The 13,100-nt window shown below is 42.3% G+C and overlaps 1 protein-coding gene across 2 annotated transcripts in view; it reads left to right on the top strand.

The window, feature by feature from the left end:
- Positions 1-13,100, top strand: part of EPHA8 (EPH receptor A8) — a 580,176-nt gene that overhangs the window by 521,280 nt on the left and 45,796 nt on the right. For both annotated transcript variants that reach the window (XM_078642852.1, XM_078642851.1), the window contains one exon: positions 1,771-1,832. In XM_078642852.1, coding sequence (XP_078498978.1) covers positions 1,771-1,832 — 62 coding nt within the window. The remainder of the gene's footprint in view (positions 1-1,770; positions 1,833-13,100) is intronic.

The following is a 13,100-nucleotide window of genomic DNA, read 5'->3' as shown; positions in this document are numbered from 1 at the left end:
CGAGTCTCATAGTGCTTCAGATAGTTCACTCATAATTCGGCTTTTTCAGTCAGTTAGTGTTTTAAGCCTTCATGAATGATTCCATGAATTGTGACCCTCATGATGAGTGGTTATCCATGGAACTCAAGTCCTGCCTCTTTAAAATAGCCTTTTCTGGGGCCCCAGTATTTTCGGGAGTGGGGTAACAATGGGAAATGTAAGAATTTTGGAAATAAAATGTGCATGTAGATTTTGGCTGTTTACAGCAGCCAAAATCTCTATTTGACTCACACACAACTTGTAATTCCTATGAACCCAGTAGCCTCTGTTAAAAGGCCAGTCAAAATTAATGGGCATTTCATAATGAGGGCCAAAAATTTCTTATACAGTCCATATATAGGCTACTCACCCCTGACGACTGGAACTCATTGGCGATCCAGAGCGAGAAGTTATTTATTCTGCAGGAGGCAGATGTTGGACGTAACTTGGAAGCTAGTTCATATCTAGAACATCCACCGTGAAGTTTCACCAAAAATAACATCCATCGGTCATAAACGATGCACCCCTTACTTAGTAGGGCATCATTGATTCAAGAATCCCTAAGACATAGTTTTCCAGAACTTCTGTCTAAGTAATGAGGTAGTATAGCTGGGTGGGTCTGCTGTCATAAATGTATTTCTGTATTACTACCCAGCAAATAGAAATGCACTTAAATTAATGTCCAGTGGATGCAAACAGTACCATAGTTTAAATTCATTAGGTAAAAAGTGCATCTTAAGGCCAAAAAAGATAAGTTCTGGTGTTTCTAAGAACGAACCTATCTGGAAAGCAAAGAAGTACTTTACATAGCAAAGCTGGGGGATGGTAGGGTAGGAATAATGGCTAAAGGGAGGGGGATACTTTGAAATTGTGTACTATAATAGTGTGGAGTGGGAGGGGCCTCTCCTATATGGAGTCAGGAGGCCTTACTTCCTTTGTCGGTCCTTTTCAGTTCAAAGAAATGACATACGTCATGGCACTGGTTATTTCACCGCGATGAAACATTCACCACATTATGAGGCCTTGAAGATGTAGTGGCAGAAGAAGAAGGGTTAGAAACAGACACAAAGGATACACTAATGCCTCCTAGGGAATTAAATATACCATCTATATTTAGCAATAACAAGTAGTTATAATACACAATGAACAATCTTTTTTTTTTGTCACTGCCAGATATTTACACCTCAATGGTCCTCATTTTAAATATTGCTGTCTGCAAAATTTCCGGTTGGTCAGTGATCTCTGCTGTGGATTACGCGTAATTAGGCCAAGATTTAGTAACATCTTACATCAACAATACGTCACTTTTTTGACACAGCCCTATGGTAAATGTATATCTGAGTTTGATACACAAAGCCTTATTTTTGTGGCTTTGTGTAGCTTAGTAAGAAATAAGTAACACAAGGTAGTACATGCGTAGGGGAGGCATTTCCATATGTCCACCCATGGATTTTTGGCGCAAATCCAGATTTACTAAAGACAGTAAACCTGGTTTGAACCTAAACCAGAGGCTGGCGTAACAAGGTAAAATATCTTCATTTCTGCTCGTTACAGACTAGTTGGGCAGGCTGTATAGTAGCAAATGCAAGTAATAGAATATAGATATCTATTGATTTGTTTCTCCAGCTTTACGGTTCTACCCATTTTGTTGCCTTCCCCTACATCAAGAGGGACTTGCCACAGTAGAAGTCTTGTAGCATCAGCATGATATAAAAAAAACTAATATATTACCAAATGTTTTGTGTGTTTTAGGTAAACTGGTAATGATTGTTACTGAGTACATGGAAAATGGGTCTATGGACACCTTCCTCAAGGTAAACACAAATCTCATTTTGTTAAAAATGAATGTTTGATATTGGTACCTTTTGTCTGCTCTCAGGCTGTACATGGTTGAAAATAAAACACAACAGTTTTCTATCACTATTGCCCTACCCTGATTGAGTGATTGATTGATTGATTGATTTAAATATTTCTTGAATGCTAATATCCACTTGACAGGGCATCTTGAAACTGAGGGAAAACATGAGAAAACAAGGTAGGAGGTAAAGTTAGAAAACTCAGAGAATAAGAACTTTCCTTAAATGTAAATTACCATTGATGAACTCAACAATGAGAGATACATTTTTCTTTGATTAAAGTCCCAAATAAGAGAGAATATCCCTATGATCGAACCTTTTAATATTTAGAATGTTGAGAAGAAACTGGGCAATCGGACAAAGGTTCCTGAGAGGGCGGTAGGAAGAAAAAAATGACGCAGAATTGATTTCTCAGTTCCATAGGCGGCACTGTGCATCAAGCAATGAAGGGCAAGATGTACAAAAAATTTTTGTGGTCGTAAACAGCCCGATTTGCAGAATCGGGACATTTGCGACCAGAAAAATGCTTTTTTAAATGTTCAATTTGTGATTTGGTAACTTGATGCTGAATCGCATTATGCATTTGCGATTCGGTATTTGGAAAAGACGTGTTTAGGGTGTTCCATCCAAATTCCAAATTGGTATGGTATGTGTTACTGTTTTACAACCAAATTCCAGTTGCAAAATGGCAGTACTTTAACACTATTTTAAAAGTAGTGGTAACATATTCACAAATGGGAAGGGGTTCCCTATCGACCCCATCCCCTTTGAGAATGTTGAAAAAATATGTTTTAAGTGCAGGCAGTGGTCCCACAGACCACTGCCTACCCTTAAAATATTGATCTTAAGTATTTAATTGTTTTCTTTCTAAACGCATCCCTGTATGCCGTTAAGGAAAACAAGCTGCATTAAAAAATATATATTGCCTAATTTAAAAGCATTCACAGACATAGTGGTCTGCTGACCCCAGCAGACCACCTTCTCTGTGATGGCTGCGATTCCTAATGGGTCGCAAATTGTGACCTACCTCATTAATATCCATGAGATAGGTCTATTGTAAACCCTCTAGGAATCACTAATGAAACTCAAAAAGGTTTCATACATGAGGAATACCGATTTCCTAATTGCGATTCGTACTTAATTGAAATTATGAAACCGGTATTCCTACTGCTAGTATATCTGGCCCTTAATTACTTATTTCAATGTACATTCTTCTCTCACTTTAAAATTACTTATGAGGATCTCATTTGTATGCATTATAAGCTAATACTATCTCGAATATGTTATAGAAATATTTCCAGTCATTCCTTCACTTTTACTCGTGTAGTGGTTACATTTATGCTTCACTCCAGGACGTTGGTGGGCTACCTTTTTAGTGGGCTACCTTTTTAGGTCTACCTGGTCAATCGATTCGTCTGAGGGAACTATAGAGTTTTCAATATGCAGAGGGTCGCCTTTACTTTAGCCCTTTCCAGTCATTAGCTTGTTTCAATCAGTCTCCTCTAGCTGATTTGTGACTTTGTTAATCACATCTTGGATCTGCCAATGTTTCAACGCATGCCTCACCTCATGCCCTTGGAAATTTGAGGTAGCATTCCACATCCCATGAAGTGTTTCCAGTCAAGATATGAGTTGCATTATTTTAATCATGTCACAATTTAGTGAATGCAGATACTATCTTGGAAAGAAAGAAGGCTTTTGTGGAAAAAACAATATTACTAATATAAAACAATTATTTTATTTACACTAAGACCTCACAAATAAGATTTAGCATTTAGATACTTTTCTTGATGAACTTTGCCAATACTTTAATCCGGCTTCTGCCTAATTCCTTAGGTTAAATATGAAAGTTTCTTTTAAACATGTTTTTTTTTCCTATTTACTGTAAGTGCCAGTTCGGTCCATCCTTTAGGTCATTTGTGTGGGTGCGCTCCTGTGGTCTTTTTTCTACATTGCTGACGTTATGCAATGATAATTCTCAATATAAGAACAAATGGCTGATATCTTTAAATGGAGCTTTCCACTGAAGGTAATAGTAATCGTATGAAGTCACTGATTTTCAACATAACTCAAGTTGTTAACCATTTTTTTTCTGTATATGTACTTTCATCCATCTTTTGAAATGCATATTGTGGAACATGAGTGTGAGAAAGTGCGTGGTCATTCATTGTGGAAGAGGTGTCGCACAGCGGCCAGGGGGCCTGACTCAGGTTCACCATTCGATCCCTAGTGCCAGTGGCAGGTTAGCCCAGCACCATGTGACTCTGGGCGAAAGCTCACTTAATCTTCCCAATGGCTCCCAGCGCTAGGACACCTCTCCAGAGGTAGCAGTGCGCTTTACAAATGCTGGGTATTTATTGCTGGTTTTTATATGCTTCACACTGGGGCATTGCTGCCCAGGGTCCAGTATATGCTCTCTGACTCCCTAAAGCATGTAGAAATTTGCTAATTCCTGTTTAACCTATTTAGCTCTTCTATAAGGCCATTGTATGGTGTAGGGATTACATTAATTCCATCTACAGTTAAAAACCACCTGTGGACTGAACCACCTATTATAACCTCCACTACAGGAGCAGGGAAAGCATGGCTTCAGACCTAGACTGTGTAGCCTGACAGTAGCCGTTTGAACTCTGCTGCATAGACCTGTCTGTCAAAAATCACCCTTTTAACAGAAATGAAAACATATATATATATTAAATAAGCTACTCCTAATCACACCTCACTGTCCACAGGCAAGGGTGCATAATATTTAAGAATGGAACATGTATGATATGAGAATGACATGTGTTCCCACTGTGACTAGACAGAGAATTTGTTGCTGGTCAGCTATAACTGGCATATAGGAAATGTCAAAGTGTAGATTGTATACTTACTTCAGTCTATAACATTTGACCTGTACCAGTCACATGCTCCATTCAAAAACAAATTTTTATATTTAATAAAAATCCAATCTATCAATGAAGGTGGATTTTAAAAAAATATTTAGGACATTTTACTTTTAAAAAGTTATCTTTACCTTGCCTGGAGCTGCTGAAAGCTAATTTGCATTAACTCTCCAGCACCTTGCCTGGCTGTAATTAGCCATAATGCGGTGTGAAAACTGCTCCCACAGTGGAAAGAATACCCTGGGCGTGGGCAAGTGTTTTTCTTCCCCTTCCAAGAAGACCAGTTATTGTGGATCCAGGCACTTCATTAACTTGAAAGGTGATTGCAAATGTGTGTAAAGGAACGTGAGGAAGCAGCCTTTGTATCGATGATGAGGTTGGCACTAACTCAGTGGAAGGGAAGCTACGCTTGAAATTGTTTTAGAGTAGACACAGGGGAGGGGACTGCACATTTTCCTGACCATACCCCTGGGTGGGCATACTAGTGCTGCATAAATGCAGAGTGATTGTCCCCACTTGGACTCTGGAAATCTGGTGCACTGTGGTATTGCTTCCAATAAAGGAAACAGGAGCTGCTAAAAAAGTGGGTAGGGTTGCCCCCGGGAACCTTTACCCCAATGGTTATGAAAGAGCCAAAAGTCACACCCAGCCAGCAGCTGGTGTCAGGCCTAAATGTGGAAGCCCAATGCACGATCCTTGGAAACCTTTATAGGCCTGTAGAAGAAAGGAAGGACTGCACCAGCTGTTTGACACTTGTGAGGAGACCTGAAGGGTTGGACCTGCTTCCACTTGTACCTTGGACAAAAAAGGGGACTTCAAAGGTCAGTTGGCTGACCTCCTGTGTAGCTCTATGGACACAAAAAGCTGCAAGACGCCTTTCCCTAAAGTGCCCTGCTGACCATAGCAACTAGACTGGGACTTGGAACCTGCTGTTGGCCTCTTACTGACACCCTGAGAGTCTCTAAGTGCCTCCCCCGAGGTCAAGGGGCCTTAGAAGTGTTAGCATGTGGTTTTGTCTGGGCACTCATAGAAACTATAAAAACTTTTAAAAATCTTACCTCCAGTGCTCCTGAGCCTCAGTGCGAGCCACCAGTAAAAGCTTCTGACCCACAGTTCCACAGCATCAGATAGAATTTCAACATTGTCCCACTCAAAGACCCCATCAGCTCCGAAAATTGACCAAGGCCCCTTCTGTGTTGTTACTCTAACATTTTCAGTGAGAAATCTACAAAGCTCCAGAACACCAACGCGACCATTTTGCTCCAGTCATCCAGTCTTCAGTTCCACTACAGTGACTGCCTTTTCAGCGGCGACTTGTGAAAGATTTTTTATTCTCAAAAAGTCACAAGCCCTATTTTGCACAAGGTCTTACAAGAAGTTTTATGTTTTTCTTCCAAAAAGTGCCACTTTCCTTTCTGAAATACAACTTAGAAACTTTTACAAACTTTTTGACTTCCAGGCATTCAACGGGACTAATCCACTCAGTATATGTAACCGGGTAGTTTGCCATTGTTGGATTTTTGTTGATTTGGTGTCCATTTGTTTATTGAATGTTTCTCAATCTTTGTAAATTGCAGCGGGATTTTTATTGTTTTGTGTCTCTTTTGCTTTTAACAGTTTTGGTACTGAAAAATGTTTTACACGTTTTCTCTAAGTTAAACCTCTGCTCTGCCATTGCTGTTAGGGGTTAAGCTAAGGTTTAAATTATTGGCTATCCCGAACAGGTCAGTGGCTTTATTACTTAAGGTGGGCTATCTATCAATCACTCTAATTAATAATTCACTTTCATACCATCATTTGTTCATTTCCTAAATCCTAAATTGCATGTGGTGGAAGTTAACAAGCAAAATTATGATTAATTATTCTTTCAAAAACTATATTGCAGCAAAGGCTGAAATCACGCAAATACTTAATACTATTAAGGAATGTATTTTTCTTCTAAGAATGAAAAATAAATATTTTGAGTTGTGCAAAGTATTCTGGTTATGTGGACATAGTATAGGGATTGTGGGTCTGTAGATATCCTACAAAGGTCTTGCCTGCACATTTCCACAGAAAAAGTATTTCCGAAGTGTGGTTTCCTGCAAATTAGTTTATCTGAGCTTATTAAGCTTTCAATAATGAAAGTTACATTTTTTAAGGGCTTACTGAAAGTAAGGCAGGTTGTAGTTGTTTTGTCAGGGCAGCACAGGGATTTGCTCAGCAGCAGGTGGCAGACTACAGTCCACCATATTTAGAGATCACAATCCTCCTGAGAGAGATCCCTATATCTTCGGAGGAGCCACTGCAACAGCAGCTTCTCTGCAGGTACCAGAGCTTTGCTGAGAGGCTGCCATATTTAATGAGGCCGCTCTGCAAAGTATTTTGTTTTTCAAGGGAGTATTCTGGGCAGGTAATTTTTCTGCTTTCCTCTTTGGGACCAACATAATAGTCCTGGCAGTCCTGAACAAGAAAAAAAGTACATTGTAAAGTCCACCTTAAGCCTGGCAGATGATCTGAGATACTGAGGCAAATGCCCATTGTCTGGGCCCTTCTGACTGAGAGCTCCACTAGGCCTGGGCCGTGAACTGCGCTCCGTTTACAGAATTTGCAGAGTTTACCGCGCTCAGCGGAATTTTTTCTCACTCCCGCTCACCAACGTTAAGTTGGCAAGTGAGGAAAATCCGACACTAGACCACCTTTTAGCGAGATTTCTCAACGCAGGCAGTCACGATGGATGTGACCGCTCGCATTAAGAAACCATCCGTTTGCGCTGAGGAAGCTGCCGCTCGAGTAGAAAGTCTACTCAAGTGGCAGAAAGAAGCAGCACACACTGCCGCTTGCGGAACTCCATGTAGCGTGGCAGAGTTTTTTGGTCCGCAAATTCCACCCTGGCCTAGTCTCCCCCATTAGAGAACCCTGTCTGCTAAACACCAAATAAGCCCCTTAATAATAAAAGATGTATTGTTTTTCCTTCATGCTTTGTGATGGACTGGGTTCTAACCTGCTTTTATCTCATTTATTTTAGACCACCCTGTTTTTGCTGTTAGCGAGTGTCCCTGACTGAATCTCATTCACCAATGTTTTTTGTAAATTGTCTTTGAGTGCTAACCATCTGTGCCCACATAATAAAATATGGTTCACTGTTATGCAGGTGAAATCGGAGACTCTGCTCTGGTTACACCTGAGCATGCATGTGAGAATTTGCATGTACACATGTGCGGGCTCTGTTATTTGGATTACTGTCTTTCTGCCCCCTTCCCCGGAGGCAGATAGGGCAATAGCCCCTGATGAGCCCCCGGGGGACAGAAAGCATTAAAGGCACCAGGGATTTATTTGTATTTAGGGATGAGGGCTGTCCAAAATGGGCATGCCAATGCGCCCACCCCCAAAGAAAATCCGCAGTCTTTCAGCCCACTGCAGGCAGATGAGGGCAATAGCCCCTGATCTTCCCCTCGGGGAGGGCAGAAGGCTCACTAGGCACCAGGAATTGTTTCTTTTTTTATATGTGGGGGCTGCACAAAATGGCCATGCCAATTCACCTACCCACCCAAAAAAAATGGACACAGCCTTTCTACCGCCCCCAGGAGTGAGAGGAGACAATAGTCTCTAATCTGCTTCTGAGCGGGGCAGAAATTCTACTAGGTCCCAGGGATTTTTTTTTTATACGTAGGGATGGGGGCTGCCGAGAATGGGCATGCAGATGCCCCCACCACCAAAAAAGGCTTTCTGCCCCCCCGAAAGGCAGATTGGGACAATAGCCCCCTATCTGATCCCTGTGGGCGGGCAAAAAGCTGAATGGGCACCAGGGATGTGTTTATGGGCATGCCAGTGAGAAGCCCATAGGCAAGGGTTGCTTCCTTTTTTCAGGCACACATTCTGACTGTTTCACTGATATTTTTACTCTCATCTGCAGGAGGGGGCAGAAATCCACTAGAAACCAGGGAGAGTTTGTGTGTGTGTAAACTGGAGTGTGGCTGACGTTCTGCATGTACTGACCTTTGGCTGGAATGTTGGTGGAAGTGTGTGTGGACCTGCCTTTGGCTAATGATGTGGGTGGACTCGTGCTTGATGACGATCTGTGTAGATTGTCGCTTGCCTGATGGTGTGTGTGGAGGGGCGCTTGGCTGGCGGTGTACGTGGACTGGTGCTTGGCTGGCTGTGTGCATGGATGGTGCTTGGCTGCAGGTCCAGACTGGCTGTAGCAGGCACCAGACGTTTCACCTGTGGGCCAGAGGGGTGGGGGACTGTTTTCTGGCAGTGGGGGGGGGGGGGGGGGGGAGGGTGGTTTTGTCACTGTTGTCTGGTTTTGCAGCAGTGCTACAATATCAGGCTCCAGTAACACGAGCAGTGCTTTTTACTAGCACACCCCCTACCTCGCAGGGCCGGTTGAGCAGCAATCTGCCAAGGCTGGTTGCTGTTCCCAGTCTGGCCCTGCTTGGCTGGCAGTGTGTGGGGATGGTGCTTGGCTTGCAAAGTGTGTAGGTATCTCACTTGTGTGGGTGTCCAATGCAGAATTGGCTAAAAACATATACTTTTTAAAACGTATCTGTGCTATACCCTTAATGCCTATGTTTTTGGCCCTTCCCATTCACAGGCCCTTGCACCACCCAGACAAGTGAGGTATCGTTTTACTCAGGAGACAGAGGGGAACACTGTGTGGTAGGACATTTGTGCCGGCATGGTGATTCCATGCAAAAATATGTAAAACATTGGATTTTTCAGCTAAATTTGAGGTTTGCATGGGATTCTGAGTAGGAAAACGCTGGAGGATCCACGAAAACCATAGTTCCCTGAACTCCCTGGGTGTCTAGCTTTCAGAAATGTGGAGGTTGGTAGGTTTCCCTAGATGGCTGCCGAGCCCGGCACCAAAAACCCCGGTGACCCCCTTGCAAAACCAGGTTGTTTTGTGAAAGGAAATTTTGATGTCTCCACAACACTTTTTGGGCCCTTGCCTGTCGCAGGTACTTGGTCCACCCTAATGAGTGAGGTACCATTTTTATCAGGCGACCTGGGGGAACCAGATAATTTTGTGATAGGTAATTTTGATGTCTCCACAGTATGTTTTGGACCCTTCCCTGCTGCGGGCACTTGGCCCACCCACATGAGTGAGGTACCATTGTTATCGGGAGACTTTGGGGAATGCTGGGTGGGTGGAATTTCGTGGACCCATGCAGATTCCAGAACTTTCCATCACAGTCACCCCATCCTGGATTCCAGAAATGTAGAGGTTTGCTAGATTTCCCTAGGTGCTGGCAGAGCTAGGGTTCAAAATCTACAGCTAGGCACTTTGCAAGAACAGGATCAGTTTTCACTGTAAAAATGCGGTTTGTCCACGTTGCGTTTTGGGTCGTTTCCTGCTGCGTGCTCTAGGCATACCCACACAAGTGAGGTGCCTTTTTTACCGGAAAACTTTGGGAAATGCGAGGTGGGTGGAATTTTGTGGATCCACGCAGATTCCAGAACTTTCCATAACAGAAATGTTAGGAAAATGAGTGTTCTTGCAAAGTTTGATGTTTGCAAGGGATTCTGGGTAACAGAACCTGGTGAGAGCCACACAAGTCACCCCATCCTAAATTTCTCTTGGTGTCTAGTCTTGAAAAATGTATAGGTTTGATAGTTTTTCCTAGGTGCGGAGAGCTAGGGTATAAAATCCACAGCTAGGCACTTTGCAAAAAAAGGGTCAGTTTTCACTGTAAAATTGGTGGGCCTCATTTATGAGGTCCCTTGCACCATCGGAACGTCACTTTATGTGACGTTCCGTGGCGCAGAAGCCTGCGTGATATTTATCAGAGAGCACTAAGCCACTTTTTTGGGCTTAATACTGCCTGATAAATGTCAGTCCCTTTACCAAAGTGTTCTGCGTTAAAGGGGCATTCAATGGGTGTTGCTGGAGGCGTTCCCAGCAACATCCATGCCTTTTGACACTGCCCCAGATTTACGAGAAATCGTAAATCTGACGCAGTGCCAAAAGCTTACGGCTCCCCAGGGGAGGCGTAAGGGAGGCGCAACAGGGAGCAATAACTTTATTTCTCCTCTTTTTTCCTTTTTCTATGTGTGCTGCATTCTGTAGGACACATAGAAAAAGGAAAAGCCTCTTGGGAATATTTTTGTACAAAAAGGTTTCTCTTCCTGTACAAAAATAATCATCCCTGCAACGCAGGCGCCCTTGCACCATGGTGCAATGGTGCCTGTGTTGGCGCAGGCAGCCCACTGTGCGCCGGCGCAGGGAAAAAGTACAGGAATGTGCCATGTCTTATAGATACGGCACATTCCTGCCCTTTTCTTTTGCCGGCGGGAAGCGCAGCAGGAAGACCTGTTGCGCTTCCCTAACGGCAAAACCTCATAAATGAGGCCCGCTTGTGTCCACATTGTGTTTGGCCCGTTTCCTGTCACGGGCACTACGCCTACCCACACAAGTGATGTTTTATCAGGAGACGTAGGGGAACACAGAATTGTAGGACAACTGTTACTACCTATTGACTTTTTATGCATTTCTGACTTCCAAATGTAAGACAGTGTGTAAAAATGTCAGTTTGAAAAATTTCCTTTAATTCACATGGTAGTATGGGTACGCACAATTTTGGAGATGTGCATATAGCTGCTGTTTCTAAACTCTATATTTTGTTCCCATTTCAGAAATACATTGGTGTCTTTGATACCTATTTTTCACTCTTTATACTTTACCAAATTAATTTCTATATACCCGGTATACAATGAAAAACCATTGCAAGACGCTGCTCAGTTATTAGCTCTGGGTTCCTCGGGTTCTTGGTGAACCTTCAAGTCTTATATATCTTCACAACCAGAAACATCCAGTGGATGTAACGTTATAGTGCTTTAAAAAATCTGTCATACTTAGAAGAAGTTACAGGTGAAAACATTGGTACAAATGGCTGATTTTTTCAATTCCTTTTAAAGGATTCTTTTTTTTTATACTGTAGTTTTTTCAGAAAAACCTTGATGGATCTACAAAAATAACCCCTTGCTGAATTCAGAATTTGCCTACTTTTCAGAAATGTATAGCTTTCTGGGATCCATTATTGCTTTCACACCCATTTCTACTACTAACTGGAAGGAGGTTGAAAGCACAAAAGTAGCAAAAATAGGCTATGTCCCAGTAAAATGCCAAAACTCTTTAAAGAAATTTGGTTTTCTGACAAAAGTCTGCCTGTCCCTGAAAGCTGTGAAGATGGTGATTTCAGCATCACAAACACTTTGTCGATACCATTTGTAGGTAAAACATGATGCTTTCTTCTGCTGCACTTTTTCCCCATTTAAAAAAAAAAAACACGTAGCTGTTTTTGGGCTAATTTCTGGGTGCCCACCAAGGGAATCCACAAACCCTGGGTACTTTTAAAATCCCTTGATGTTGGAAAAAAAGTATGCAAATTTGGTGTGGATACCTAATGTGGACAAAAGTTACAGTTACAACCTACCAGCAATATACATATACCCCACAGGTGGGAAAGGGGCACCCAGCTTTAAAATAAGAAGCAAAAAGGAGCACCCCGTCGAGCTTGTGGGACAGAAAAAAAGCTGTGTATCAAAGGCAGCGCTACTGCTCACTCCATGAGACAATGATGCCATAAATCCCTACATTAAGCTCCAAAAATTTACACATTTGGCTCACTGTACTCCAGGTGGTATGGGGCACTGCAGGAGACTTGCTGTTAGGTTGGGGGCTACACAGAAGTAGCTGTTCACCCATAAAAGCACCATGGAAGCCTTATCTTACATTTTGGTTTGTTACCCTAATTCTCCCGGAAAACAGAAAACTAGGTTCAGTTTGGGAGCTGGAACGGAAGGTTACCACTGGGTCCTGTGGTTTAAGTAGGTTAAAGATAGAAGGCAGACTCATGCCTCACTTTTTTGTTGAACGTTAAAAACTTTACTACAATGTACATAGATAACTGTAACTCACTCTCCATATTGCTTTATATCATAGAAATGTGGCTTCATTCTAAAGATTTGCAATATTTAAGTGTATTGTTGGTGACTGTATTTTTCTCTTAAATCGTGTGACAACAACCTAAGATAGTCTGCAGGTCTTTATTTCAAATAAATACACCTCACATGTTGTGTTAGGCTCAGAGGGTGGTAATGTGTTATTAGTACTGCACACTTCTGTTCTTGACTCAAAGTGGGCATTTCGTATTGGCGTGGGCAACTGTATACATTTGCTGCCAACTTCACATGGGCATAAAGTCTCATCGTGTAGGATTGTAACCTTGTGTGTAAACAAGATGGGGGCACCTAGTAATGGTGTATGATATTTCATCATTGTGCTGACTAAACTGGGACCTCTAGTAAATGTCCCTGCTACTAATTAGTCTATTACAGTCAGACCTATTTGCTTTGG

This window comes from Lissotriton helveticus, chromosome 5_1, assembly GCF_964261635.1.
Source record: "Lissotriton helveticus chromosome 5_1, aLisHel1.1, whole genome shotgun sequence".
NCBI lineage: Eukaryota > Metazoa > Chordata > Amphibia > Caudata > Salamandridae > Lissotriton > Lissotriton helveticus.
Note: the sequence above shows the minus strand (reverse complement) of the source record. Positions and strands in the feature narration are given on the sequence as shown.